The sequence below is a fragment of the Papaver somniferum genome, unplaced genomic scaffold, assembly GCF_003573695.1.
Source record: "Papaver somniferum cultivar HN1 unplaced genomic scaffold, ASM357369v1 unplaced-scaffold_80, whole genome shotgun sequence".
Lineage (NCBI taxonomy): Eukaryota > Viridiplantae > Streptophyta > Magnoliopsida > Ranunculales > Papaveraceae > Papaver > Papaver somniferum.
Genome location: NW_020650971.1, coordinates 2854681 through 2865573, shown reverse-complemented (window position 1 = coordinate 2865573; position 10893 = coordinate 2854681). Strand labels below are relative to the sequence as shown.

The following is a 10893-nucleotide window of genomic DNA, read 5'->3' as shown; positions in this document are numbered from 1 at the left end:
ATGTACCAAAAGAAATGTTAATAATTGCAGATCGAAGATAACATTGCTGGTGCGGAACAAGATAAGACTGAAGCATATTTTTAGCATTCAAAAACATGTTGTGGGTGCACGAGAACATTCCTGTATAAGAATTAGAAAGGTAAAATAGGAAAAGGGGCTTAGCAAGCCAATATTGATTTCAAATAAGAAGAAGAGCAAAATGCATCAAAAATTTATGTGGTCAGAACCCGAGGGTAGGGAACTTTAGGGTGTGAGGTGAGAGATGAATTCGTACAACTTTTACCCACCCTAAAGAATCTTTCTATCAAAACCTCCTTTGACTAGTCAAATACCACTATTTCTTCATCTAAAACCACCTTATCGCTCCTAAAATCATTCTCTTCTTCTCTAAAGTTGCTTAATTTTAATTGTTTTCTCTATTAGTTCCTCTCATTTTCTTGGTGGATAGCTCAGATCCGTTAGTCTCAGTAATAGATTGTTTTCAAATCCTTTTGTTTCTACCCTTTTTTCTTCTATTCTCTAAGATTGCTAGACGGATTTTGGATCTGTTTTATAATTGTTTGTTTTGTGTCCTGAATAGTGATTTCGTTGTTTATTTTTCTTTAGCAAATCTCGGTTCCTATTGTTTTTCTCTCAAAGCTTTCTTAAGCTTTCCGTTCTTTGGCTTTGGTAAGCTCGTCTCAAGGGGTTTTTTCTTCTGGTAATGATGAAGATCGAAGTTATGTCCCACAAGTCTGATGATTTTCCCTTAAAAAACGTGAATCCCATTCCTTCGGCAGATGAGGAACTTCTTTGTCTGATGTTGAATCAACTAGAATTAAACCTTAATGCTCAAAAACCCTTTGTTAACCAGCTTCTTGGAATCATTTCTCTTAATGATCAAGCAGAACGAGTTATGGTCTCAATTAATAACAGTCACATAGATGATATCTTGGTTGATGATAGTTTAGATTCTCCACCTGCTTGGGTTGTTGAAGATTCAGATATGGATACTAGTTTTCTGGTGACTGATATCATCCTCTCTGATGACCTTCATCTAAATTCAGTCGACATAGGCTCCAACCATGTCACTCTGAAGACGGATTGGATTAACTTCAAACTCTCAGGCGAGAAGGAAAGAACTACATTGTTCAACAATAGTAAAGCAAGTGAGACTGGATTTTTTGGTAACTATAACTTTAATGTTTCTGGCGAAAGCAACTGTACAGGTGTAATGAAAGGAGCGGTGTGTTATAACAGTTTACCGGCAGATGAAGTTGAGGATTCAGGTGACCTAATTTTAGGTCAGGTCTCTTCTTTTGACTTAAGTCCTACTCGAGAACTAAAGGTGAACAATGGGCTTGTAGTTAACTTTATAGCATGTTGGTGTTTCTTTTATATGTGAGACTTATTGGGCATGTCTTGTTTTATGATAAAAAGAAGTAAAAATCCAAGGGAAGTTGTTATACTGACATTGAATCTTTCGGGGAGGTCGGTTAACAGTTTACAAGTCTCAGATGACCTAGTTGTTGGTAAAGTTAATCTTAGATCTGACAAGGGTAAATCCTTTAGACAAGGTAATGGCCGGTTGGGACAGTGTCAAAGGTTGGGTCAAATCAAGAAATGGTCTATTCACGGCAACTTCAGGACCTGCCTGCAAAACTCCATACTGTTATCTTATTCAAATACAGTAAGAACCTCGAAAAGCCACTGTACTACTTACCTTTTTACGGTCTTCTTTGCTTAATTGGTATCAAGACTTGCAGACAGATTAGACTTGATTTTTACTTGTTCTCGTCTGAGTGGAAGGGTTTAACTTTTTCTCTTCATAAGAAGTATGTTATTATCTGTATGATTACCTTCATGGGTGAAGTTGATTTGAGGCCGTATTGTCTAGGGTATACACTGAGTATTTGTCTTAGCACGGATGATAACACATCCTGGTTCTTGAACTATTTGAGATGTAGATGTCTAGGGAGGAACCTTAAGGATGACTGTGTTTTTAAAGAAGTTTATAGAGATTATCAGCATCTCGCAGTCGGGAAAACTCCTACCTATAGATAGATAAAACTTGATGCGTATTTGTTTTCTCGAGAATGGATGTGCTTTAATTATAATACACTGATCTTTAGAGCTTATAATGCAAGTTGTACTAATATCTTGGACGGTGAGCTTGTTATGTGGACTTCATACTCTGGATGATATTTGAGTATTTGTAACATGATGGATGATAATTTTCTCTTGCCAGTAATTGCTCTGAAATTTAGACTTTCCATACATCCTGTGGGGTTCATAAGCTAATTGAGAAGCATGATGAGAACAATGAGAACTAGGGTGGCTCAAATCAGAATCAGAATGATGATCTTAATCCTCATTACACCTGTAAAGCTCTTTATAAGATCTTATCCATCAGAGTGGTTGCTTCTCGGCAGATTAAATTAGACTTTTATTGGTTCTCTCTTGTGTGGAATGGACTAACTTCACTGTCCTTTATGGAATATAAAATGAGTATTATGCTCAAAGCTTTTTCCCTGAATCAACTTATTTCTTTGAGTTCTTGGGATGATTTGCCGGTATTCAGTTTACTCTTATGTTGGACTTATCCTACTTCCAGACCAAGAGGTTTGACAATCCAAACCATTTTCCCGGGTTTAATTCAACCCGTTTGAGTTTAAAATCCTAAGAGTTTTATCTGGTAGTGATAGAGAGACCTAAGTTAGGGTGCTTTCATGACTATGGGTCTGCCCAAATCCAAAATATGGTTCTTGGAAGGGAGACTGATTGCTTCAATCACAAACTCGGGTGCCGAAATGACTCTACATGCAGCCATACACGTGTCATATATTTGGTTAACGTAAAAGCTGAGAAATCGATACAAACGGGGATTCCATCTTCTTCCCCCTTTCTTTCCTTACATCTTTCGTTTTTGTGGTGATTTTTCTCATGCCCTGAAAATTTATAACAAGAATAAAATCACTTTAAATTAAGATGTATGGAGGTACCGTCACACCTAGTGTTGATAGGCGAGATGGAGAAACTTCTTCTCACCGTTCTTAAACTTAGAAATTCGATTAGGGATAAATCGTAGAGAAAGTGACTTGCTGCCATCAGAATAAGGCTGAATGGTGGAGATTGATTAGTGTTGAGAGTCCAACAATGAATATGAGACTTGGGTTTGTTTCAAATTTGATTTTTGTTGAAGCGAGAAATCAGTGAGGACTTATAGGGAAAATTGATTTAAACCCTATTGGTGTACTGGATCCAAGCTTGGCCGATCAAATGCATGCTTAAGAACTGATGTGCCACTTTGTATGGTGAGTCATTTGTAAACCTTTTGTTTTTCTAAGTTCAAACTCTAACACTTTTACATTGGTACGTTATTTGCTATTAGATTACATGCCTTTTGTTTGTAAAAGCATATAAATAATCTTTAGATTAAGAATAATTACTTTATGGGTAGAGAACTCCATTTGGAGAAATTGTGCTGTGAAACAAAATTTGGTGCAGAAGGAATGGTGAATTGCAGTACATGGGTTAAGTTGGTATATGCCTACAATCTGTTTGATAAATGGGTAAAAATGAAATCCCATCTTAGCTCATTTAAGCCATTAGCTAATGGAAGTCTTAAAATACTTAGTTTGAAAGCTAAAACGATTAATGATCTTAAGTATTGCATGAAGATCGAACCAAATTTGCTTTACTAATTTTCTTATGTGTTCGTGTAGTCATGAACGGAATGGCATTGCATTTCTAAAATCATTTCGTTTGAGTACTAATTTGGACCTGTAATTCATATTTATCACATTGACTAGCACATAACTTGAAAATCATTCTTTTGACGGTAAATTGAATAATTGTTACTTACCAATCATTTGGTCTCGTGGATTTGCTGTAAATGAGGGCAGAGGGTGCCCCTAATATTCTGTCGTAAAAGTATGTCATTTTTACCTTTAAGCAAGGATTCATCAATTCCTTTTGTGGGTAATGTTCTTTATTTTAGACTCGGGTTCTTACTAGATTATGAATATGGAGATGTGGTACTTCATTTCTTTAAGATGACGTCGGTTTGTGGAAATCGTTTCATATTTTCTTTAAAATGTTATGATAAGCAAATGGTATAGTGGTTAAGACGGTTTTAAATTTTCGTTTTGCTGCTAAGATTATGAATGGGTCATGATGTTAAATTATATAGCCAATTTGAAACCTACTCTTCTTTAGAAAACCAAGAGATTTTAGAATTGTGGAAACTATAGTAGTCCAGTAGCTAAGATTTGGAATTAGTAAGGCAAAGAATTATAATATATTGTGCCCCATATGTGAAGTTTTGAATCTCAAGTAGCTTGCCAAGCGATCTGTAACCCGACCCGCTGGAAGTAAAATTCGTCGCAGTATAGATTTGAATTACTAAAGGATTAATCCAGCACACTTGCATAATCAAAGTTACTAAACAATTAAAGTTGGTATAAATTCTCGTAACGAAGTGCTCGGGCAGTGCTGCATACTAAATGGTTCTTACAAAGACCAGATTGAAATATTTCATTTTCTAAATCTGTTCTAATTCATAGCCTACAGAAAACAGCTGATCATAGAGATTCAATAATGAATTGTAACTAAAAATAGATCGCCCGTAGCAGACACCGAACAACATACGTCAAAGGTCCCATATGACGCTAACAATAGCATGATCCTATTATTATTTTTCGACAATCCCATTGGTATCGTTTATGACCAGATAGTAATTTAGCAATTCGCTAAACATGTGACCGCATTGTGTTAAGAAAGAAAACTAAATCATTAATCTAGTATCATTTTCCAAAACAATATAAGGCTATTTTTCAAGAAGACATTTTGGCGTACAGTCAGCACAACCATTCAATCAAATACCAAGTCTAGGTAATCTTTGCCTGTGTGGCAACTGGGCCATCTGTTAATTTTTGGCAATTGACCATCTTTATGGTAACTGGCCCGTCTGTTAATTTTTGGCAACTGGCCAATTCTTATTTATTTTGTTTTGAAATTGGAAGCCTTGTCGAATTTTATGAGTATTATGGTATGGGACATATACTCATAAAATTCTGACCTTAAGACTAATGAGATTTCTACCGTGTACAGGATTATTTTCTCAAGTAGAGTTCGTGAAGAACATATTGAGAAATTTTCTTCTTGAATAGCCTTTAGACGAGAGTCACGCTCATTTACCATATCAATAATGATATTGACTTTGTGTATCAATCGGTTGACATCATTTCTATAGCACTTCTTAAAAAGGTCACCTACTTGGGTTGTTAGTACACATGCTTGGTGTAGTAGTAAGATGAAGCATGTGTTTGATCAGATGTGCTTTGGATGGAAGTTTTAGTAGTTTGGGTTTTCTTTTCGGCAGGGTGTCGAGGATTTTTTTCACTATGTTTTTTTTTTTCCAATCAGTTTTTTGGCACCCTTCTGCTTGGAGGGAACTGGTCTTGGTTCACCTTTGTTAGTCATCCTGTGTTTTTGGAGGAGTGATGCACCTTTGTATGTCACGCGTGGCTCATTTAGGAGAATTAAACGTCCACATACCCATGTCTTGAAAGGGGCTCCAGTAGTGGTTACTATAATCAAGGTCGTGTGACGCTGATGGAAAGTTGGCAGAATCGAAGATTTCTTCGTTAGAACTGAACCAAGTGAGGATGTATATTTCTATATCTGGATGCAACATCTCTTGTCTCGACGCTTATCTGCACTTTCCTTTGTTTCAGTTTCGTTATTGTTGTACTAGCGTACTCTTATTGTCTTGTGTTTTCTCCTCTTATGGTTCAGCCTCCAATTTCGTGTCTACTGACTGTCTGATGGCGTAACTTGTAGCCGTTTGATTATAAAAAATAAAAAAATAATAAATTTATGTGGTTCAAAAGTATCTAAACTTATCAATCGGGTCATGGACCAATAATTAAGCACAAAATTGGTTAAAAAGACCAAAATCAACAATTTCTGGGTGAAAATGACATTTAGATTTTGATACTGTTTAAATGGACAAAAATGTAAAAATAGCCAGGATGTAAACAATTTCATCCTACCAATTTTTAAATATTTTTTCTTATTTTTAAGTTACATCATGATACATCAGGTTTCATCCTTACAATTTTTAAGTTTAAGTCAGGATGAATCCAGTTTTATCCTTACTATTTTTTTGGTGTACATTTCACCCATAATAATTTTTACTCGTCCATTTGAACCATGTTTTAAAAATATTTGGACAAATGACCCATTTTCCGATTATTAAACCCGCGTGATTTTGCATGAAATCTCAGCCATCGAAAATTGCACGATCTAATGGCTACACGACTTTGTGTGAGACTCTGTCAACAAAGTCTGTGAGCGGATCGCGCCTCTAATGTAAAAGCAACAAGGTTGTTGTATATGTATGTAAAAGACCTAAGTTTATGGTTGGCCGATCGAATCCCGCTAATCCAAATTTTATTTTCGACCTCTATTTCTCTCTGCATCTAATTAGGTTAGACTTAGAACCTAATCAGAGATCAGTCGGAGTTTCAACGAAAGCAGACCCTCCAACCTAATTTTTAATCTCTCCTACCTTTTACAATCCTATCAACACATTTCACTTAGGGCTCCAACAATCGAACAAAAGGTAATGATCTGAACTTACTCTCAAGCAAATTGTTTTCATTTCTTCAGGTTAATCATGATTACATCCTTATTCGTTGCATTGTAGAGCTAGCTGAAACCCATATTTTTGGTAAATAACCAATTTTTCCTATGTGGGTAGTTAAAACTATATTCCTGAACCCTATCTGTTTGTAAATATGCTTAGGAGGAAAACATGTTCTCAATGTTAATATGAGATGCACCCAAATTTAACCTTATCAGTATCATTAACCCTACCTGTTTGTAAAAATGACACAACCTTACCAGTATCATCAACCATGGCCTAAAACAGAAAAGTTTCTCACTGTAAAGTGGTGGAACTAGTTACCTGGACTCCTTTGGAGATCGTCTAGCTAAATCACTATCTGATAGAGTAGAATAGGAGATACTTGTATATGCTCAACTTGCTCAAGTTTGTAGATACCAGTAAGTGCTTGAGCGGAACGAGGTGTGAAATTTTTCTTAGATGTGATGTTAGTCTACAAACATTAGTTTACCTTGCGGGTATATCTGGATTGAGTGCAGAATCGTGCTCAATCAGGTCAGCCACATAATGACATAATACTTGGTGGGGTTGCTTAAGAAGACCATAGTGTACTATAATACATACGGTTTACTCTTTCCTGCTGCAGGCTTTTACCTTCTCTTCCATTGGTGTTATTACAACTAAAAGTTAATGCCTGGATCCTTAATTATCAAGCTGCATCTTTTTGTATAAACTAAATGTTTTGGCCAGTTGCACTTACACGGCACTCAAAATAAATGTTTATCTTTGTTAATATTCTCAGTGCGAATGTTTGGTGGATACAGACCATCTGCCAATGAAACCAGTAAGTTTTAGATTCACCAGCTATTGAAGAGTGGATATCTCACAATAAGATAGAATACCTATTAGCTGCCTTTATGGGTTATGGTTTAAAACATTCGGGTTTTTTGATGTATAATACTCTACTTTTTCAGGTTGAAATTGAATCACAGAGCTTTGGATGCTATGATGAATAGGGAAGGAATTTTGTTTGCTGGAGTTCGTTTGGTGTACATGGATCTATTTGATTAAAGAATTACTGAGTGATAAGTTTGATTTTGTTTATTACAGAACGGCAAGCACATCAGGCATGCGTCTAGACTAGTCCCAGTAATAGTACCTTCCCAAACCATCATCAGATCTTCTCTTGTGATTTTACCCGGGATAAAGGACAGTCCGTCTAGAATTCCTCTCAGAAAACTTGCTTCCTAAAACAGGCTTGATTAGTTTGACCACCTCAACTCCTCCCTACTAAAATTGGTGGCTCTGAAACACACAAAATTGGGGAAGAACAAAAAATGCTTGAACCCTAGATTTTCATCTTCTTCTTCTTCTTCTTCAATGGGTAAATTATCAATTTCAGTGATAGTAAGCTTATGGGTGATTCCAATCTCTTTACTGGTCAATCACATTGTCCCTCATCCTTACATGGTGGGTTATAACGCCTTTCTTCCTGATATTCAATCATTTTAATTTTCTGATATTCATATATCTTGATTGTTAATCTATATTATGCTGTACAGGATGAGATATTTCATATCCCTCAAGCTCAGGAATACTGCAAAGGAAATTTCAGAAGCTGGGATCCCATGATCACTACTCCCCCTGGCTTGTATGTTCTAATTTCCGCATTACACGCTTTACAAATGTAGACTCATGTAGGACATATAGCGCACCTTAGCTATGATTTTACCATAAATTGTTTGTTGTATTGCTGAGTATATTCGGGGAATACTATGTAATTCAGTAGTTTTAGTCTCAAATTGGTCAAACAAATCCTCGATTTATACATTGTGTGCAAAAAAGAAACTGAGGGATGTTGATTTACTTATACATGTTAAAAATGTTGCAGGTACTATCTTTCACTAGCCCATGTTGCGTCTTTGTTTCCAGGGATGTGGTGTACTAAAGCCGTGTCTTTGTTTTCTGAAGTTTGTTCCCCTGCGATTCTTCGCTCAGTTAATGGTGTCTTGACAGTTATCTGCAGTCTTTTGGTATATGAGATAGTCACATGGTTGAAACCAGGTTCTGATAAGAGAAAAACAACTTTACAAGCTGTAGTTATCTCATTGTACCCGCTTCATTGGTTCTTTGCGTTTCTGTATTATACTGATGTGGCTTCTCTGACTTTGGTTCTTGCCATGTACTTGGCTTGTCTAAAGAGGCGTTACCAGCTTAGTGCTGTGGTAAGTGAACAATTTGTTAGCGTTTGTTTTATTAAAATGTTCATGTTTACTATTGGTGAAATATCTGTAGTACCTAGAAGTCTTGCATTTGATTGAACAAAAGGACTCAACAACAACTACTTCTTTTTGCAGCTTGGGGCTATCACAATACTTATTCGGCAAACAAATGTTGTATGGATGCTGTTTGTTGCGTGCTCTGGGATTATTGATTTTACATTGCTCCCAAAACGTAAAGAGAAAGTCCAACCAGATGATCAAGATGCATCAGTCAGAGAATATGATGCGTTGGCGGACAAGAAGGGCACGCCGGTGAACTCAAACTTGAGAAAACACAAGATGGATAAGCCTTCGAATGTGGTCAAAACTCCTGTTTCCGATTCGGTGGATTCTACCTCAGTTAATACTTCAGGTTCTATTTCACATCTTTCTCTTCTTTTTGGTTGTAGGAACCTCTATAAATAATTTTATAAAATTCAGCTTAAACTCAAATGTGTATAAATTGGATCAGTGTACTAATGCCTTTTTCCCTATTTCTGGCAGGGTTGCTTGATGAGGCTCAGGTCATTCTTTTAAGGATGTGGAACCTAAAATTGGAAGTTCTGTTTTCCTTCGGCCCATTCTTGGTTGTATTTTTGGCCTTCGTTGTGTTTGTCTTCTGGAATGGAAGTATAGTTCTCGGTAGGTTTCTTTCATATTTTGCATGTTCAGCTCTTCCTCCAGTCAGATATGAACATTTTGACATGTTGCGATGCACACTATTTCAGGTGCTAAAGAAGCTCATACAGCATCTCTGCATTTTGCACAAATCATGTACTTTGCTCTGGTGTCTGCTCTGGCCATGGCTCCCTTCTATTTCAGTTTCAAGCAGTTTTCTATGCTCAGCAAGTCATTGTGGAAGAACATACCTCTTAATCTCTTTCAAGTGGTGTTGGTTTCTATTGCTGGCCTCCTCTCTGTGCATTATTTCAGGTCAGTGTGCATTCAGTCAACCAATAAATCATTGAGCACATTAGCATAAGAATGGAATTTTTCATCCTTTCCATTGATTAATTCAAAGAAATTGCTGGGCCATTGTAGGATAAGTAACCGATTTTCTATTTTCTTATGTAGAAGAAGTTGTTAGTCTCTTATATTGATTGTCTTTGATGGTTTTGTTGAATGCAGCATCGCTCACCCCTATCTTTTAGCTGACAACCGACACTATACCTTCTATATTTGGAGGAGAGTTATTCAATATCATTGGTTAATGAAGTACGTTTTGATCCCACTTTACGCATATTCATGGCTTTCGATCATCCATGACTTAGGTAAAGAAAGAAGCTTTGTGCAGTGTGTTAGTCATTACTTCGTTCCTCCAACTCTCCGTAACGAAAATAATTTGTTTACTTTTACACAGGTAAATGTCGGCAGAAGATCTGGGTGTTGGTATTTCTTCTAGCTTGTGCAGGAGTTCTCGTGCCTGCACCATTGATTGAGTTCAGATACTATACCATCCCATTCTACTTCTTGATTCTTCATTCTCAAATCAATGATTATAGAAGTTGGCTCTTAATGGGAGTCATGTATGCCGCCGTTAACATATTCACTATGTGGATGTTCTTGTTCCGCCCATTTCACTGGAGCCATGAGCCTGGGACGCAACGGTTTATATGGTAGATACCACCGTAAAAGATGTTGCAGAGCACCGTCAATGGCTTCTAATGAGCCTGTACACAAGATGGCATCCGTTAATGAATTTCCAGTTCCCATCAACTAATCTAACCATGGTGAGATCTAGTCTCTTATGCATCAAGTGTTTTTTTACCCTGGCTTCCCGATCCATACTTGTGTTTATAGATGGTGAACCATTGGATGCTTGTGATCTTAGTGATATAGTGCGTGAATAGTTAACAAAACTTTGCTCTGAGGGGTCAAAATGAAGCAACAATTGTTTCCCCGACTATACTAATGAAAATTTCTGTGTAGTTATATTGAGTCCAAATATCCATATGTTTGAGCCTCTTTTCATGCTTTGATTTCTAGTTTGGCAGATATTAGATATATGGTATCTCTGTTTAT

At 36.7% G+C, this 10893-nt stretch overlaps 1 protein-coding gene and 1 long non-coding RNA gene across 4 annotated transcripts; both read left to right on the top strand.

Moving 5' to 3' along the window:
• Positions 1–2880: 2880 nt before the first annotated feature.
• Positions 2881–5872, top strand: LOC113345080. Its single transcript, XR_003357995.1, has 2 exons — positions 2881–3293; positions 5407–5872. It is a non-coding gene; the product is annotated as an uncharacterized LOC113345080 (long non-coding RNA).
• Positions 5873–6374: 502 nt separating this feature from the next.
• On the top strand, positions 6375–10847 carry LOC113344964 (dol-P-Glc:Glc(2)Man(9)GlcNAc(2)-PP-Dol alpha-1,2-glucosyltransferase-like). 3 transcript variants are annotated; one of them, XM_026588833.1, is made up of 10 exons: positions 6375–6607; positions 7413–7454; positions 7585–8080; positions 8173–8261; positions 8502–8835; positions 8968–9244; positions 9376–9513; positions 9600–9804; positions 10000–10142; positions 10232–10503. In XM_026588833.1, exons 3-10 carry the CDS (start codon positions 7991–7993, stop codon positions 10489–10491), a joined length of 1536 nt encoding a protein of 511 aa, XP_026444618.1. In that variant the 5' UTR covers positions 6375–6607; positions 7413–7454; positions 7585–7990; the 3' UTR covers positions 10492–10503. The 3 variants fall into 3 exon arrangements, with proteins under 3 accessions (XP_026444618.1, XP_026444617.1, XP_026444619.1); XM_026588832.1 differs by lacking the exon at positions 7413–7454 and having other exon boundaries at positions 10232–10847; XM_026588834.1 differs by lacking the exon at positions 7413–7454 and having other exon boundaries at positions 7721–8080.
• Positions 10848–10893: the final 46 nt, after the last annotated feature.